Source organism: Hyla sarda, chromosome 5 (assembly GCF_029499605.1).
Source record: "Hyla sarda isolate aHylSar1 chromosome 5, aHylSar1.hap1, whole genome shotgun sequence".
Lineage (NCBI taxonomy): Eukaryota > Metazoa > Chordata > Amphibia > Anura > Hylidae > Hyla > Hyla sarda.
The window spans coordinates 339786186-339806355 of record NC_079193.1 but is presented as its reverse complement, the minus strand read 5'-3'; the positions used below and the strand labels follow the sequence as shown (position 1 = coordinate 339806355).

Genomic DNA, 20170 nt, shown 5'->3' with positions numbered 1-20170 from the left:
TGTTTCACCTGTTCATTAACTATTTTGCTAAAAATACAAATGAAATCATTGCGGGTTTATTGAAACATCCACAGATACAGCGAATTACGACTTCACAAGCCTCCGTGCTAGGATGTCTCAGATAAGCTCGGCTACACCTTACAGTAAGGATTGTAAAGGAAATTAGCAACATAAATCATTCCCGCAGATCCAAACTGCTCAGTGTTAGAAAATGACATGACTGCAGTAAGGAGCCATAAAGTGATTTATTCAGACTGACAAATGCACATTTTAACCCTCAACTCTGAACATTGTGCATCTCTTGAGAGGGTAATGATGACGTGAATGGCTCTTCAGTGACCTGACCCCCCACATAGGACAGAACTGTGTCCTACTGCAAACATTAAAGGGGTACTCTTATTTTTTTTTTTTTAATCAACCGGTGCCAGAAAGTAAAACAGATTTGGAAATTACTTCTATAAAAAAAAAAAAAATCTTAATCCTTCCAGTACTTTTCAGCTGCCGTATGCTCCAAAGGAAGTTCTTTTCTTTTTGAATTTCCTTTCTGTCTGACCCCAGTGCTCTCTGCTGACACCTCTGTCCATTTTAGGAACTGTCCAGAGAAGGAGAAAATCACCATAATAAACCTCTCCTGCTCTGGACAGTTCCTGACATGGACAGAGGTGTCAGCAGAGAGCACGGTGGTCAGACAGAAAGGAAATTGGAAAAAAAATGAACTTCCTGTGGAGCATACAGCAGCTAATAAGTACTGGAAGGATTAAGATTTGTTTAACTTTCTGGCACCAGTTAATTTATAATAAAAAAAAATGTTTTCAAGGGGAATACCCCTTTAAGACATGGGCATGCTACATTCTAAGACTATGCCAACCCAATGGAGAGAGCAATAGTCTTAGACACCTGTTAGATCAGGGGTTCTCAACCAGGCGTACACGTACCCCTAGGGGTATGCCAAGGGTTATGCGGTGGTACGGCAATTTGCTGACACATACCGGCCATGCATTGGCCAGTATCTGTCAGCGCAGAGCAGGGATTGGACACCGCAGTCGCCACGGCAGCTCACTATATACCGTGGCCGCTTTATGTGAGCTGCAGTGGTTGCCGGGCCTGACGTGTGACGTCCCTGATGTTGTGCGGAGGTGCCAGTACAGAAGGACGTCACCCGTCAGTGCGGCCCTCCGACTACCGACGAACAGGCTAGACTACCGGCGGTGTTAAACTAAGTGTAACACCGCAGTATGGGAGGGTGTTATTGTAAGTATCTCATAAATTGGCCCAGGGGATCAGAGGGAGTAATAATGGCACAAGGGGATTAAGATTAAGATGGAGGTGGGGGGCATAATGGTAAAAGGGGATCAGAGTGAGTGGGGAATAATGACACAAGGGGATTAAGTATCACATTAGAAAGGTAAGCACATGCCATTATGAAACTAAGTACTTTTATGACTTATTTAGCCTGCCGGTACCCCTCGAGAACGATCTTACACGTGAGGGGTACCCACGGACATACTTTCACCCTTTGGGGGTACAGTCGCGAAAAAGGTTGAGAATGACTGTATTAGATGAAGCTGCAGCAGGAGAAGGTCATGAGGATATATCCTGACAAAGGGACAAAACATTGCATACTCTGCATTCTCAAATTACATTCCCAAACCCGGGGATCACACATAGCTCAGGTTCTCTACACATCCCATTTCGAGAAAGGGGGGATTCAATTTTCTAATTACATGTCCCCCCCCGCTAACAGCATCAATACTGGCAAAGCAAATGGCAGCAGAGACTATAGGAGGATATGGAGAAAGTGGAGGCCGATTTCATTCCCGACTGAATAGGCGGGAGGTACAACATCCGGGAGGGTGAACCAGAAAGCAGGCAATACACTGCAGGTACGGGAAACCCTACATGCAAGGAATCCAATTGGGGCACTGCTTCTTCTTAATTTGGCTGTGATTTCATCACCCGCTTCAACCTAAACCAGGAAGAACTGATTGGGTACAACCCCTGAGAGCTACCACTCAGGTATACGTTGGGATATCAATATATACCATGGCATACCCATGGCGGCCCATCTAGTTGAACAGATCGGACATAGTCTACTACAGATTAGGTTTTATTTATTTCCCGAACATATACTTTTTCTTGAAACTTATAAATGCGGTAGACTATATCTGATCTATTATGGGCTTGCTGCAGTAAATGTAGGACTACTAAAAAAAAACAATACAACCCCCTATGCTAAAGACAGGACAAGGTTTACAAGGAAGGAATACCTGGTCGTAATCTTCCAACAGTGTCCGCCAGGCTTCCTTTCTTCACTTTGGTGATATAAGCGCAGAGGTGACCAGACTCTGACATTTTGCCTCCTACAACCTATAGTGGAGAAATACAAAAGAATATGTTACCATAAATGCAATATCCTGAAGAAGTATAAAAAAGAAAAGGAAATCCTGCACTCACCGCTTAGGTACAAGACGTCCGGCTCTTCTGTCAGTCTGGCAAACATACTTAGCGTGGGGCGCTCAGAGGCGATTGCCGGCGGTTTCACGCACAGAGATTATGTGCTTCTTCCGGCCTCCTTGGAGCGCCTCTGAGCGCCCCACGCTAAGTATGTTTGCCAGACTGACAGAGGAGCCGGACGTCTTGTACCTAAGCGGTGAGTGCAGGATTTCCTTTTCTTTTTTATATTGCATATCATTCATCTTAGCACCACCGCTGGAAATAGCTACACCTGTAGACCCACCAATTGTATCCTTTTCGACTCCATTGGTATTGGTGTCAGTGTCCATACTTATAGTGGTGCCAGTTTGACTTTCTATATTTGATCCTGAAGAAGTATGCTCATCCTTGGGGGAGTAGATATCATCCTTTCATTTCTTCCCCAACATAGATTATATTCAGGTGATCCAGTTGACTTGAGATCAATGTCTGGGAATAGAGGTAGTAGATGCTCTGCTGCCCTCCGAAACATAAACGGTAGTGGATGCTCGGCTTCAAAGGGATCCGGCTCACGGTGCTGACTGACCAGACAGGTAGGTAAACTTAAAAGAGGATTTATTGACCAGAATGCAACGCGTTTCGCTGCGCATGCGCAGCGAAACGCGTTGCATTCTGGTCAATAAATCCTCTTTTAAGTTTACCTACCTGTCTGGTCGATCAGCACCGTGAGCCGGATCCCTTTGAAGCCGAGCATCCACTACCGTTTATGCTCCGGAGGGCAGCAGACGATCTATTTCATACCTATTCCCATTGTTGTGTATGTGCCTACACAACCACCCAGGGTGAGCAGTTCATTTATACAATTCATCAGCTCCCTGGGTCCAACAATATTATTCTATGGAACTAGAGATGAGCGAACTTACAGTAGATTCGATTCGTCACGAACTTCTCAGCTCGGCGGTTGCTGACTTTTCCTGCATAAATTAGTTCAGCTTTCCGGTGCTCCGTTGGGCTGGAAAAGGTGGATACAGTCCTAGGAAAGAGTCTCCTAGGACTGTATCCACCTTTTCCAGCCCACCGGAGCACCGGAAAGCTGAACTAATTTATGCAGGAAAAGTCATCAACTGCCGAGCCGAGAAGTTCGTGGCGAATCGAATTTACTGTAAGTTCGCTCATCTCTATATGGAACGCTTATTTCCTTGTTTCCGGGAATAGAGGTGATACTTCTGACCTATATCTGTTGGGGTTCCGGAGTAGAATCTTGAAGCTGGTAGTTTTCTGTACTTTTGCGATTGACCTCAAAGACTAAGGACTCTGCTATATTTAGACCTTATGACTTTGTAATAAGCTTAGTCGATGCTTCTATTATGCTCCTTTTGGAATATCTAACAACCATTGTATGGATATAGACTCTTCCATAGACAATCTCATACCGGGGGTTGGACAGGTAGGGGGTTTGTTAAATCAAAAATTGCCAATAAGAAGAATCTTCTAAGCTTCTGGAGGAAAACGAGGAACCTATCTTAAGACGGAATGAGATGTATAGATGTATAGGTAGATGAGGCTTTGAGCTTTACATAAAGGCTTGTTTATCAGCATATAATGGGATTCAATGATTAAAGAAGTGAACAGATTTCAGAGGGAAACATATTTAGAACAGGAGGTCATGATCTGAAGCCGCAGTGCTGGAGGCTCTGGGACACTTGGGGATGTTCTACTTTTAGACCAGGGCTGTTATTCATAAAAATACCCTCTCCGCACACGATATGGAAGCATAGACAATAAAAGAACTCGAAATCCTGGGGAGATGCAGGAGGCTATTATGAATAGAAGCAAAGATCAAATAGCAGAAGGTCTGCGGTTCTGCTACAAAGAGAAAAATTGGCAGATTGCATGTGCCAAGCAAAGCTTTTATGTCTTCAAATGCTACGTTTCTAGGTGTTAAATTATTCCCGAGAAGACTGACACATTCATTTGTGCCGCTCAGGACTGAGGACACGAACATGTATTTTGCGCTAAAGAAATTCAGAGTGAAGAGAAGCCCCTGGAATCGTAAAACAAGTCTACCAGCCAAATGTGGAGGTGCAGCACACTGGGAATGCGGAGAGGAACATTTCAGATTTTCTCAAAGTGAACTTCATCTCAATGACTGTTATTTACACAGGCGAGAAGTGATGGACAGCGAGTAGGATGCATAGACCGGCAACCGGTGAAGAATCGAATGGTCTCGGTAGAGGATATGGCACTAGAATCTTCTCGACAAATGCTTAGATGAAATAAACTTTATCCAAGTGAATCAACTACTGCATATGCTTCTACTATGAGTCTTACCGAAACCTTAAAGTGGTACTCTGCTTTGAACGTTCCTTAAAGGGGTTATCCAGGAAAAAACTTATATATATATATATCAACAGGCTCCAGAAAGTTAAACAGATTTGTAAATTACTTCCATTTAAAAAAATCTTAATCCTTTCAGTACTTGCTGCTGAAGTTGAGTTGTTCTTTTCTGTCTGAGTGCTCTCTGAGGACACGTGTCTCGGGAACCACCCAGTTTAGAAGCAAATCCCCATAGAAAACCTCTTCTACTCTGTGCAGCTTCCGAGACAAGCAGAGATGTCAGCAGAGAGCACTGTTGCCAGACAGAAAACAACAACTCAACTTCAGCAGCTGATAATTATTGAAAGGATTAAGATTTTTTTTATAAATCTGTTTAACTTTCTGGAGCCAGTTGATATATATATTATATATATATATATATATATATATATATATATATATATACAAAAAAGGGTTTTCCTGGAATACCCCTTTAAATGTCAGGAGGGTGTCTTGTAAATATGAAAAATCACAAAGTGCTGAAAAGTTGCTGAGTTGCCCATAGCAACCAATCGGATTGCTTCTTTAATTTTTCAGAGGCCTTTTCAAAAGTGAAAGAAGCGATCCGATTGGTTGCTATGGGCAACTCAGTAACTTTTCCTCTGGACGGGTTTTGATAAATCTCCCCCAGTGTACAATACAAATAATGGGTTGTCGTTGTATTGTTGGACAGGTCTTACTCTTTGTAGTTGCTCTCCACTGTGGCCAAGAAAAAATAAGAATCCTAAACAGAAGCCCAAGTCTATCCCAAAATATTTAGGTGATCAGTGGAATGGGGGAAGTCTGAAGCCTAACAACTCAACTTCAGAAGCTAATAACTATTGGAAGGATTAAGATTTTTTAATAGAAGTCATTTACAAATCTGTTCAACTTTCCGGAGCCAGTTGATATATAAAAAAAAGTTTTGGCCTGGAATACCCCTTTAATACAGTGCTTTTGGCTTTCTGTGCATGGATTTCTGCAACCTCCATTCTAAGTGGAACAATTGCAAACATTTCTGCAACAAATCTGCTACGTGTGAATATATTCCCTAAGAAAGCGATTCCAATCCATCAAAGTCAAACGCACTGGCCCAACATTTATAAAGGCAGTTTATGCTTTTATCTCAAATAATGAAGTGCACAATTTTAGGGGCAAAATCTGCAAAATTTAATCTTGCTTGCTGGAAAGTGTCTTTGTTATAGGGGTTATCCAGGAAAAGAAAAACAGAGCTAATTTCTTTTAAATCCAGCTCCCCGTCTGTCTCCAGGTTGGTTGTTGTTCTGCAGCTCAGTTCCATTGAAGTGAATGGAGCCAAGTTGTAAAACAGCACACAACCTGGAGACAGACGGGGAGCTGGATTTAAAAGAAAGTAGCTCTGTTTTTCTATTCCTGGATAACCCCTTTACGTTATTAACTAGAATAGGTGGGGATTTTATTGATGTAAACTTTATTTCCGGAATGTTAATGAAAGATAATATAAATTTAGTGCAAAACACTTTATCTCCTTTACTTTGACAGAAATAATGAATTTTCCCAAATAAAAATAAAGCCCCGTATACAAATCTATCGTATCTTCCTATTATCTACACCCGAATCTAGTGGATCGGCTGCCAATTCATTTTGTCTTGTAAAAGTTATTTTTCCCACGTGTCTTAAAGGGGTATTCCGGGCAAAAACATTTTATCCCCTATTCAAAGGATAGGGGATAAGATATCTAATCGCGGGGGGGGCCCATTGCTGAGACCCCCCCAGCGATCTCCCTGCAGCACCCGCATTCAATGCGGGTGCTGAATCTCCAGTTTCGGAATCCTCCGGGTTTTCGGGACTGGGGACGTGACGTTACGCCACGCCCCCTCCATTCATGTCTATGGGAGGAGGCGTGGCGGCAGTCACGCCCCCTCCCATAGACATGAATGGAGGGGGCGTGGCGTTATGTCCCCAGTCCCGGAAACCCGGAGGTTTCCGAAACTGGAGATTCAGCACCCGTATAGAATGCGGGTGCTGCAGGGAGATCGCGGGGGGTCTCAGCAGCGGGCCCCCCCGCGATCAGAGATCTTATCCCCTAACCTTTGGATAGGGGATAAAATGTTTTTGCCCGGAATACCCCTTTAATTCCCTAGAGAAGAATGGAATGAGACAGTCCAAAGTCTTATTCCAGATTTTACAGGCAAATGAGAACACATGGAAGACGGAACAACTTTTACAAGACAAAATACATTGACGACCGATCCACTAGATTCCGGTTCAGCACATCTTTCTGTAGCTTTTCTCATCCCTTCTCCCTTTTATTCAGTTTTTAATTGAATTAAATGTGTATTATGGAGAAATTTTTCCCGCAAAGCACTGCATGGAACACCATATGGCAGCACACAGAGAGCCTAGAGCTCCGTAGCAGGGTGCCGCCGGGCCTTCGTGTGTCTCCGTACATTCTCCAGCTCACGGCTCTGCCAGGTGCCTCAGCTAAACAGGGTAAAACAATGATAGCAGACACAGTAGCCGGCCGGCTTCCTAAATTTTCTCTTTAGTCGCACAACAAAATGTCAAAAATGTAACTTCCTATCCAGAACCTTGGGGAAAATTAACAAAATATTTTCTTGAGCTCAGGGAATCTTAAAGACAATCTCAGACCAGGCTCATTATGTTGCTTTGAGCCCCGAGCTGAAGATTGACTCTTTCTGCTGACCTTGCTTTGTCTAAATAACATCATGTCTCAATTAAACATAATTTTATTTTTCAATTAAATATTCTACCAAACTGTATAAAGCCGATTATTGCAGCTCAGAATGAACTGCGCTTCGATAATCCATAGTATTTTATAGGAAATTAAGCTGTTCATCTGAAAAGCAGCCAATGTGTCATATTAGGAAAGTGATAAAGAACTGAACCTATTAATAGTATATACTGTATGTACAGTAGGTTATATGATACTAGGGTCAAGATAAGGGCTAGGTAGGGTAGGCAGTTACCTAGGGCGGCACCATTAAGTAGGGGGCAATTTATTAAAGAGTACCTGTCATCAAACCATATTTTCGAAACAAACTCAGATTATATTCCCTAACTACTCCCAACACCCCTCCTGCCCTAAAAAAAAATCCGAGCTTTAAAAATCTGTGTATCCTACCGTTCCCTCTGCTCAAATTGTGTGAACTCCCAGAAGGAGAAAGTGGGCGTTCCCCACCAGACGCAACGTCACTGAAGCCATGCCCCGCACGCACTTCCTGAGTTTGGACTTCTGGAAGTCCGGGCGGAGACCAAACTAACTGTTTGACTTGCGGCAGGGAACAGAACAGAGCCACCTAGTGGCCGTTTTTACAATCACATTAAAGGTTGAGAATTTTAACAGCAAGTAAATAGCAAAGTGTCTTATAATTACATAAGGAACAATATATTAAAAGTTTAGTTTGATGACAGGTACTCTTTAATTATTTATGAATTTATTCTGTGCAGCCTATCGAATCATGTAAAAGGGCCCCTTAGTATAATTTACTGATTAACATCCCAGCTCTTTTTATTCTTAGGAGTCCGGTGTACAGTGTCACTCAATGATAGGACCGCCCACTAGACTCCTAAGCATGGAAAGATCAGAGATTTTAATCAATAACTGACAAGTTGTGCCAAATCCCATAAAGATATCAATCTGCTCGACTTATACTGCTCTTTAACATGATGCCAATAGTTTAGTTAGCATTTTAATGGCGACAGGTTCTCTTTAAGCACCAGATTGTTCAAAATTTAAAACATTGAGGCAAGTGTATTAAATCTGGTGTAAAGGTAAATTGATGTAGTTGCTTATAACAACCAATCAGATTCACAATTTTCAGGGCCCTTTGAAAATAATAGATGCAATGTGATTGTTTCATATGGGGCACTTGGATACATTATATTACATTAATGTTATCCTAATAACATTATACCGTATATACTCGAGTATAAGCCGAGTTTTTCAGCACGATTTTTCGTGCTGAAAACGCCCCGTCGGCTTATACTAGAGTGAACTCTCCTCCTGTCAATCCCTTCTCAGTGGTCTTCAACCTGCGGACCTCCAGAGGTTTCAAAACTACAACTCCCAGCATGAAACCTCTGGAGGTCCGCAGGTTGAAGACCACTGCGGCCTTCGTCATCATCCAGTACCCCCCCTCCCTTTTGTTTTGTACTCACCTCCCCTCGGCGGGAAGTTAGGGTGAGCTGGTCCGGGCCATCTATCTATGCTGCAGGGACCGTCCCTCTTCTCTGCTCCAGGCCCGACCCCGGACTAGTGACGTTGCCTTGACGATGACGCACAGGGACGTTGCGCATTAACGTCCCTGTGCGTCGTCGTCAAGGCAATGTCACTAGTCCGGGGCAGGCCCGAAGCGCGGAGAAGAGGGCCCCCCGGTGAAAATGGACAGCCCGGAACAACTAACCATCCCCACCGGACGGTCCCTGCAGCATAGATGGCCCGGACCAGCTCACCCTAACTTCCCGCCGAGGGGAGGTGAGTACAAAACAAAGGGGGGGGGGGTGCTGGAGATTTCAAAACTACAACTCCCGGCATGCTGGGAGTTGTAGTTTTGCAACATCTGGAGGTCCGCAGGTTGAAGACCACTGATGAGGGATTGACAGGCAGTGATGATGAAGGGGGGGGTGATGACGGGGGTCTGGATGATTACATGGGGGGATGATGTATTTCCCACCCTAGGCTTATAGTCGAGTCAATAACTTTTCCTGTTTTTTTGGGGTGAAATTAGGGGCCTCGGCTTATATTCGGGTCGGCTTATACTCGAGTATATACGGTAGGTGTATTATACTCGGCTACTAGATACCTTCACTAATCCCCATCACTGGCCCATTGTTCAGCAGAGTCACCAGGACATACAATGTCGGACATTACCGAAAGCTATATGCTTTACCATCATATGTTCAGTGGTTGTCACACATGGCTCTTACCTTCAGACCGAGCATTGCACCAGAATCTCGGGGGACGCTCCCATCTTTTAACCTCTTGTTTAACAAGACGCGGCCAATTAATCGGTCGCCATCTTTGGACGCTTGCCAGGTCACCGGGTGCTGATAGGCAACAAAAAAAATATTAGACATAGACATTATTTTCAAAGATGACAGCAAAAGTATCTCTTAGCTTTCCAGATGTTGTTAGAGAAAAGTTTTATTTTTTTTTATTTTTTTTTTCAGATAATGTTGTCTGGGATTTGTAGTTCAACGGCAGCTGGTAAGCTGTAGAGTGTACAGGCCGCCTCTAAAGGAAGCAGAATATTACCAATATTGAGAGTCACTTAAAGAGGATGCCAAGAATCACAAACACTGCTCACAGGGACAAATGCTTGAATTACATTTTTATTCTGTCTGAATTTTTGATTGTGTAAAAATATTTGGATCTTCCATAAAAGGCAAAAATTGTGGAATATTTAAAGACTGGGATTAAAATTTAGTTTGCTTTGTTTATATTTAAATTAAAGGTTACGGTATGTCCAACTTTGAATATAAATATATATATAAATAGAGACCAGTGCAGCACGTGAAAAAAATGTTAATTTATTCCATCCAAAAATTTGAAAAAAGCAGCAACGTTTCGATCCTCTCTAGGATCTTTCTCAAACCTGGAGAGAATCAAAATGTCAATGCTTTTTTTCACATTTTTTGATGGAATAAATTTTCATTTTTTCACGCTATGGAGTGCTGCACTGGCCTCCATTTTATGGATGTGGAAGAATTGACAGACTTGATACTTTTCAGTGGCCTGCACCTTTCACCTATATATCATTTTTGCTATAGTGGTGTTGTATTTTTTCTTATATATATATATATATATATATATATATATACATATATATATGTGTGTGTGTGTGTGTGTGTGTAAAATTTCTGTGAAAAATTTCTGTGAAAAATTTCTGTGAAAAATGTATGTTCTTTTGTAACTTTACACATAAAGGGGGAGATTTATCAAAATCTGTCCAGAGGAAAAGTTGCTGAGTTTCCCATAGCAACCAATCAGATCGCTTCTTTCATTTTTAACAAGGCCTCTACAAAATGAAAGAAGCGATCTGATTGGTTACTATGGGCAACTCAGCAACTTTTCCTCTGGACAGATTTTGATAAATCTCCCCCAAAGTACTTTATGTAGATCCTGGGTTCCCTGGCCCCTATTCCACAAGATGTGCCGGCTAGCAAGGTCTTAATCCAGGTTGGAGCCTGGGCTCTTATGCTTAAAGCGTAAGGGCCCATGCACACTAGAGAATTTCCAAGCAGCAGCCGCCCACTGTTTTACCATAAGGAAATTCAAATTCTGGACTCCCCTGAAAAAATTAACATGTTCCATCTTTCGGAAATGCCCGTGGAATATCTGGAATTTGTAGGGTAACTGACCTATTACATGGAGTTGCAGGTCATGTGAGTGCTGTAAAAAGCAGGGCGATCACGTGACCAGTGACTCCACGTTACTAGGACGTGGAGTCACAGACCATGAATATGTAAAGGTAGCTGGGCCCGGCCCTTAGAGCGCAATTCACTGAATTTAGAAGAATCTTCTGGGGGACATATCTCAGAACCTACTGGACATATTTAAAGGGGTACTCCACTGGAAAACATTTTTTTTTTTTTTTTAAATCAACTGGTGCCAGAAAGTTAAAGGGGTACTCCGCCCCTGGCATCTTATCCCCTATCCAAAGGATAGGGGATAAGATGTTAGATCGCCGCGGTCCCCCCGCCATCATTACTGCACAGAGCGAGTTCGCTCTGCACGTAATGACGGGCAATACAGCGGCCGGAGCAGCGTGACGTCATGGCTCCGCCCCTCATGACATCACGGCCCGTCCCCTTAATGCAAGTCTATGGCAGGGGGCGTGACGACCGCCACGCCCCCTTTCCATAGACTTGTATTGACGGGGGGGCGGGCCGTAACGTCACGAGGGGTGGAGCCGTGACGTAACGATGCTCCGGCCCCTGTATTCCCCGTCATTCCGTGCAGAGCGATCTCGCTCTGCGCAGTAATGATAGCGGGGTGCCTCAGCGGCGATCCCCGGGATCCCCAGCAGCGGGACCGTGGCGATCTGACATCTTATCCCCTATCCTTTGGTTAGGGGATAAGATGTCTAGGGGCGGAGTACCCCTTTAAACAGATTTGTAAATTACTTCTATTTTTTAAAAAAATTATCCTTCCAGTACATATCAGCTGCTGTATACTTTAGAAGAAGTTGTTTTCTTTTTTCATTTTCTTTCAGTCTGACCACAGTGCTCTCTGCTGACACCTCTGTCCGTATCAGGAACTGTCAAGAGCAGGATAGGTTTTCTATGAGGGTTTGCTCCTACACTGGACAGTTCCTAAAATGGACAGAGGTGTCAGCAGAGAGCACTGTGGTCAGGCAGAAAGGAAATTCAAAAATAAAAGAACTTCCTGTGGGTCTTACAGCAGCTGATAAGTACTGGAAGGATTAAGATTTTTTTTAATAGAAGTAAATTACAAATCTGCTTAACTTTCTGGCACCAGTTGATCAAAAAAAATAAAAAATAAAAAAAATAAAATAAAATAAAAAAATGTTTTCTAGTGGAGTACCCCTTTAAGTAAGTGACCCCTCAATGGACTCCTGTTCACCCACACTATAACCCAGTGCATTGGGCTTAGTGTTGGCGAACAGGCTGATTTTCTTTTTTCTTTTAAAGAACAAAATTGAGCTCTGCTACATGTGCATTGTCACCATACAAATACATGCCCTGTACTGCAGATTTTATAGGTGGACAATCGGGATACATCAAGGCAGTCTCTTCTTTAATTGACTCTCGAGATCATTTGTAGAAAACGTAAAAAGGATTACACATAAAAGCAGAATCGAGCAACGATTACACAAAATATATGGATTTGATCGGGGGGGTTTGGAATATTTTCTTAGAACTTGATCAGTGTCTGAACAGTAAAAACTTTATTTATATTCAAGATATCGGAATCTCAGTGGAGGTCAGTGAACTTGACATAAAGGAGACAACGTATGCAACAGCTACAATACGGGAAAGAGAACCATTGTTACCAGTGTATTAGGACAACCCGGATCTGAGACAATACAGGGTTCTAGGCTTTGTATACTGTATAGGAGACTATAATGAAACATGGATATCAGTGTTTCCCAACCAGGGTGCCTCCATATACATCAGTGTTCGGCTGTCCGGGCATGCTGGGAGTTGTAGTTTTGCAACAGCTGGAGGCACTCTCGTTGGGAAACACTGATGTATATAAATGGCAATGTTTCCCAACCAATGCACCTCCAGCTGTTGCAAATCTACAACTCCCAGCATGCTGGGAGTTGTTGATTTGCAACAGCTGGAGGCACTCTGGTTGGGAAACACTGATGTATATAAATGTCAGTGTTTCCCAAGCAATGCGCCTCCAGCTGTTGCAAATCTACAACTGCCAGCATGCTGGGAGTTGTTGATTTGCAACAGCTGGAGGCACTCTGGTTGGGAAACACTGATGTATATAAATGTCAGTGTTTTCCAAGCAATGCGCCTCCCGCTGTTGCAAATCTACAACTCCCAGCATGCTGGGAGTTGTTGATTTGCAACAGCTGGAGGCACTCTGGTTGGGAAACACTGATGTATATAAATGTCAGTGTTTTCCAAGCAATGCACCTCCAGCTGTTGCAAATCTACAACCCTCAGCATGCTGGGAGTTGTTGATTTGCAACAGCTGGAGGCACTCTGGTTGGGAAACACTGATGTATATAAATGTCAGTGTTTCCCAAGCAATGCGCCTCCAGCTGTTGCAAATCTACAACTCCCAGCAAGCTGGGAGTTGTTGTTTTGCAACAGCTGGAGGCACTCTGGTTGGGAAACACTGATGTATATAAATGTCAGTGTTTCCCAAGCAATGCGCCTCCAGCTGTTGCAAATCTACAACTCCCAGCAAGCTGGGAGTTGTTGTTTTGCAACAGCTGGAGGCACCCTGGTTGGGAAACACTGATGTATATAAATGGCAATGTTTCCCAACCAATGCGCCTCCAGCTGTTGCAAATCTACAACTCCCAGCATGCTGGGAGTTGCTGATTTGCAACAGCTGGAGGCACTCTGGTTGGGAAACACTGATGTATATAAATGTCAGTGTTTCCCAAGCAATGCGCCTCCAGCTGTTGCAAATCTACAACTCCCAGCATGCTGGGAGTTGTTGATTTGCAACAGCTGGAGGCACTCTGGTTGGGAAACACTGATGTATATAAATGTCAGTGTTTTCCAAGCAATGCACCTCCAGCTGTTGCAAATCTACAACCCTCAGCATGCTGGGAGTTGTTGATTTGCAACAGCTGGAGGCACTCTGGTTGGGAAACACTGATGTATATAAATGTCAGTGTTTCCCAAGCAATGCGCCTCCAGCTGTTGCAAATCTACAACTCCCAGCATGCTGGGAGTTGTTGATTTGCAACAGCTGGAGGCACTCTGGTTGGGAAACACTGATGTATATAAATGTCAGTGTTTCCCAAGCAATGCGCCTCCAGCTGTTGCAAATCTACAACTGCCAGCATGCTGGGAGTTGTTGATTTGCAACAGCTGGAGGCACTCTGGTTGGGAAACACTGATGTATATAAATGTCAGTGTTTTCCAAGCAATGCGCCTCCCGCTGTTGCAAATCTACAACTCCCAGCATGCTGGGAGTTGTTGATTTGCAACAGCTGGAGGCACTCTGGTTGGGAAACACTGATGTATATAAATGTCAGTGTTTTCCAAGCAATGCACCTCCAGCTGTTGCAAATCTACAACCCTCAGCATGCTGGGAGTTGTTGATTTGCAACAGCTGGAGGCACTCTGGTTGGGAAACACTGATGTATATAAATGGCAATGTTTTCCAAGCAATGCGCCTCCAGCTGTTGCAAATCTACAACTCCCAGCATACTGGGAGTTGTTGATTTGCAACAGCTGGAGGCACTCTGGTTGGGAAACACTGATGTATATAAATGTCAGTGTTTCCCAAGCAATGCGCCTCCAGCTGTTGCAAATCTACAACTCCCAGCAAGCTGGGAGTTGTTGTTTTGCAACAGCTGAAGGCACACTGGTTGGAAAACATTGCTATATGGAACTGTGGATTAGTGATGAGCGGTATTGTCCATATTCGAATTAGCGATATTTTGCTAATATATAGACGAATATTCGTCTTATATTCGCAAATTTCACGTATTCGTTATATTTGCATATGTGCATATTTGCATATTCGAGGAAGAAAACAGTGAGGGGGTGGGCAACTTTACTATTGGTTGCTAGGGATGTTGTTAATTAATATCCTCTGACGGGTGTATTTGCATCATTCTAATTGGCCCACAAGTGAAAAGAAGGAATATGCAAATATTCACATATGCGTTTATGCGGGAAAAAGTGAATATTTGCAATTTCGAATATATAGCAAATATATTCGCAATATTCGCGAATTTGCAATATTCGGCATAAAAATTTGAAATGCGAATATTCGCGCCCAACACTAATGTGAATGTGGTCATCATATAAGATAATACGAGATCCAATAATACACAATACTGTTCCCCAGCCTGCGGCTCTCCAGCTGTTGCAAAACAACAACTCCCAACATGCCCCGACAGGCACAGTGATGGGAGTTGTAGCTCTGCAACAGCTCCATGTTAGTTACTGAAGACGTAGATGGAGTCTTAGACGTTCAACCTTGTTTTAGAACATGTCCTCTTTAAATGCCTCATGACCTATCTACGTTTTAAAATAGCCAAGAAATAACCTGGTACGCTGTGGAGAGTGGGAGTAATTGTTACCATCGAAAAGCTTCACATTATTCCACTAAATGACTCCTAAATGGGACTTTCTAGCGCCTAATCTTTCATTTCCATATATTAAGTGTTGGAAGGTTCTGTGCTCCTCTAAAGTGCTGCTGAATATGTAGACCAGTGTTTCCCAACCAGTGTGCCTCCAGCTGTTGCAAATCTACAACTCCCAGTATGCTCGGCTGCAGGTACACTGGTTGGAAAACACTGATGCCAAACTTCTTTGAAATAAATGTGCTAACTTAAGACTCCATTCACGTGACATTAGGTCTGCTTTATGCTCATTTATGTCCTGCAAATGAAACATATATCAGCTGGCTCCAGAAAGCTAAACAGATTTGTAAATTACTTCTATTAAAAAATCTTAATCCTTTCAGTACTTATGAGCTTCTGAAGTTAAGGTTGTTCTTTTCTGTCTAACTGCTATCTGATGACACGTGTCTCGGGAACCGCCCAGTTTAGAAGAGGTTTGCTATGGGGATTTGCTTCTAAATTGGGTGGTTCCCGAGACAGGTGTCATTAGAGAGCACTTAGACAGAAAAGAACAACCTTAACTTCAGAAGCTCATAAGTACTGAAAGGATTAAGATTTTTTTATAGAAGTAATTTACAAATCTGTTTAACTTTCTGGAGCCAGCTGATATATATATATATATATATATATATATATATATATATAAATTCCCTGGATAACCCCTTTATGTGTGGTAAACTACAATAGGTCTGCTATATATTCATATATGTTTTATTTAAAAGACACATAAGCATAGGAAACTACAATAAATCGGCTATATGCTCATAGATGTGTTTTTTTGCAGGACACATATATAAGTGTGTCAAACTACAATAGGTCTGCAATACTGCAATTTGCTAATATATATTTTATTTGCTGGACACGTAAACTGCGCCTTGGTGTCCCGCAAATAAAACATATACCGATGTAGATCAGATCAAACATAGTCACCAGTAGAATATGCCTCGTGTACTTAAAGGGGTACTCCAGTGGAAAACATTATTATTATTTTTTTTATCAACTAGTTCCAGAAAGTTAAACAGATTTGTAAATTACTTCTATTAAAGAATACTTATATTTCCAGAACTTATTAGCTGCTATATACTACACAGAAAGTTATTTTCCTTTTGGATTTCTTTTTTTTTTCTGTCCACAGTGCTCTCTGCTGACACCTCTGTCTGTATCAGGAACTGTCCAGAACTGGAGAAAATCCCCATAGCAAACCTATGCTGCTCTGAACAGTTCCTGGTACAGACAGAGGTGTCAGCAGAGAGCACTGTGGTCAGAAAAAAAAAAAGAAATCCCCCCCCCCCAAAAAAAACTCTCTCTGTAATATACAGCAGCTAATAAGTACTGGAAGGATAAAGATTTTTTAATAGAAGTAATTTACAAATCTGTTTAACTTTGTGGCACCAGTTGATTAAAAAAAACAGTTTTCCACTGGGGTACCCCTTTATGGTACATTGTAGCCACCCTATGTTCTATGTCAGAACACCTTTTTTAACTGTATCTGTATCAGCTGATATGAGATGTACACAGGACCTTGAAGGAGTTAATCAGGAATAGAAAAACAAGCTAATTTCTTCCAAAAACAGCACAGCACCTTCCTCAGGTTCAGTGTGGTATTACAACTTGGCTCCATTTACTTCAATGGAACTGAGGTGCAATACCACACACAACCTGAAGACAGGGGTAGTGCTGTTTTTTGAGGAAATCAGCTGTTTTTCTCATCCTGAATAACATTATTAAAGGGGTACTCCAAAGGAAACAACATTTTTAAAATCAACTGGAGCCAGAAGTTATACAGATTTGTAATTCACTTCTATTTAAATATCGTAATCTTTCCTGCTATATGCTCCAGAGGAAGTTGTGTAGTTCTTTCCAGACTGACCACAGTGCTCTCAACTGCCACCTCTGTCTGTGTCAGGAACTGTCCAGAGTAAGAGGGATTTGCTATTGGGTCAGCCGAGAGCACAGTGGTCAGACTGGAAAGAACTACACAACTTCCTCTGGAAGACTTAACATTTTATATACAAATAATTGACAAATCTGTATATTTTTCTGGCACCAATTGAATTAAAAAAAAAGTTTCCCCCTCTGAAGTACCCCTTTAAGCGCTGTCCCATTGGAAAACCTCTAGAGGTTTCTTATGTAATATTGGAGGAACCTCTGAAGGCTCTGTCTATCTTAGGCTAGAGTTACATATATACGCCATTCGGCCACATCTTCTGGCACCAGTAGTGTATCATCTTGGGTCCACTGTTTGTGATCGCTGGACGGGGGACGCAGCAAGATGTTCTCCCCTGTCTGTGCCGGTCCAGCGAGGCCAAACTAAGACACCAGATGATTGTGAAGTGTCTCATTCAAGTCAATGGGATCAGTTCTTCCATTATTTTCCCTCTGGTGCATTTTCTGCAGCGCCAAAGGGAACAGAAAACTGACAACGCACATATGTAAAGGAAGCCTTAGTCTTGCATTGGGGATTCAGCGACAACCAACATCCCAACCACAATTTAAAGGGGTAGTCCAGTGGTGAACAACTTATCCCCTATCCTAAGGATAGGGGATAAGTTGCAGATCGCGGGGGGTCCGACCGCTGGGGCCCCACACGATCTCCTGTATGGGGCCCCGGCAGCCCACGGGAAGGGGGTGTGTCGACCTCCACACGAAGCGGCTGCCGACACGCCCCCTCAATACAACTCTATGGCAGAGCCGGAGCGCTGCCTTTGGCAATCTCCGGCTCTGCCATAGCGATGTATTGAGGGGACGTGTCGGCCGCCGCTTCGTGCGGTGGTCGACACCCACTATCTGTCCAGAGAGCCGGGGCCCCGTACAGGAGATTGCAGGGGGCCCCAGGGGTCGGACCCCCCGTGATCTCAAACTTATCCCCTATCCTTAGGATAGGGGATACGTTTTTCACCACTGGACTACCCCTTTAAACCCGATTACCACGGTTCTCTTCTCTGGCTAGCCCCACAGCTGTCCTATTGATAACATGAACTTTGACAAGGATGAATGCTCTCAGACCAAAGCGTGCCTATAGTACCTGCCAAACCCAACTCCATGTGCTGGCCACGGTGTTCTTTAAAAGGGTACTCCGGTGAAAAACTTTATTTTTTAAATCAACTGGTGCCAGAAAGTTAAACAGATTTGTAAATTACTTCTATTAAAAAATAGAATCTTAAAAATCTTAATCCTTCCTGTACTTATTAGCTGCTGAATACTACAGCAGAAATTATTTTCTTTTTGGAACACAGAGCTCTCTGCTGACATCACGACCCCAGTGCTCTCTGCTGACATCTCTGTCCATTTTAGGAACTGTCCAGAACAGCATATGTTTGCTATGGAGATTTCCTTTTACTCTGGACAGTTCCTAAAATGGACAGAGATGTCAGCAGAGAGCACTGTGCTCATGATGTCAGCAGACAGCTCTGTGTTTCAAACAGAAAATAATTTACTCTGTAGTATTCAGCAGCTAATAAGTACAGGAAGGATTAAGATTTTTTAATAAAAGTAATTTACAAATCTGGAAAAAAAAAATAGAAAAAATAGTGTGGCTCACTCAGAAATGAAGAAGATAGCTATACCTGAGGTTAACTGGTGTTACCCTCACCCAGGGGTCTATGGAGATAAATTTATATAGGCATAGTTGATAGAACAACTAAGGACCAGTCCTCAAGGTATATCAGGAATAAGAGATATCACTTTCTATCACTTTATATCTCTTATTCCTGATATACCTTGAGGACTGGTCCTTAGTTGTTCTATCAAATATACCTATATACATTTAATTTACAAATCTGTTTAACTTTCTGGCACCAGTTGATAACAAGAAAAAAAAAAAAAAGTTTATCAACGGAGTACCCCTTTAAGGCATGTGCAGTTGTTCTGCTACTTCTCATTAGGAATTTGGAGTCACTGGTTTTCAACCTGCGGACCTCCAGATGTTGCAAAACTACAACTCCCAGCATGCCCGGACAGCCATCGGCTGTCCGGGCATGCTGGGAGTTGTAGTTTTGAAACATCTGGAGGTCCGCAGGTTAAAGACCACTGGTCTATAGTGCACTTTGGCCGAATATTTATAAAAAGGTACATAATAGTCTCACCTCTCCTTCCTTTAGAATTCTCATTTCCTGGCACAAAGACTTATTTCATCATACAGACACATGATAAGACGCGTTTCGGGTGAAGTACAGCTTTAATCATACTCATTACAGGTGTACTTCACCTGAAACAAAGTCCTATGATGGAATTAGACTCCAAAGAGTGTCAGGCAATTTGCCATGTTGGGATCCTTTTCTTTTCTACTCTTCCTGAGCTGCATCGGGTGAGCTGAACGTCCTTGAATACCGTACTTATACACATTTAGGAGTCTTGCACGTGGTCCTATTGCATCTTCATACAGCCTCTGAGATATATGAAGTTGTAATACGGCACCCGTACAAGTGCATGGGAATTTGTTACACCTCCATATGCTTACAAATCTATTTTCTAAACTAATTCAAGATCCACCAAAAATGTGTAGACATACGGCACTAGACCCAACATTGTATGGCAGCACAACCTGTCCTGTAAGGCTCTGCTGTAGAGTATGTAGCCAATTGGTACTT

At 42.7% G+C, this 20170-nt stretch overlaps 1 protein-coding gene across 6 annotated transcripts in view; it reads right to left on the bottom strand.

Annotated features, from left to right (window-relative positions):
- RIMS2 (regulating synaptic membrane exocytosis 2) overlaps positions 1 to 20170 on the bottom strand; it is a 680796-nt gene that overhangs the window by 307379 nt on the left and 353247 nt on the right. For all 6 annotated transcript variants that reach the window (XM_056522548.1, XM_056522549.1, XM_056522550.1 and 3 more), the window contains 2 exons: positions 9718 to 9837; positions 2268 to 2367 (listed from right to left, as the gene is read on the bottom strand). In XM_056522548.1, coding sequence (XP_056378523.1) covers positions 2268 to 2367; positions 9718 to 9837 — 220 coding nt within the window. The remainder of the gene's footprint in view (positions 1 to 2267; positions 2368 to 9717; positions 9838 to 20170) is intronic.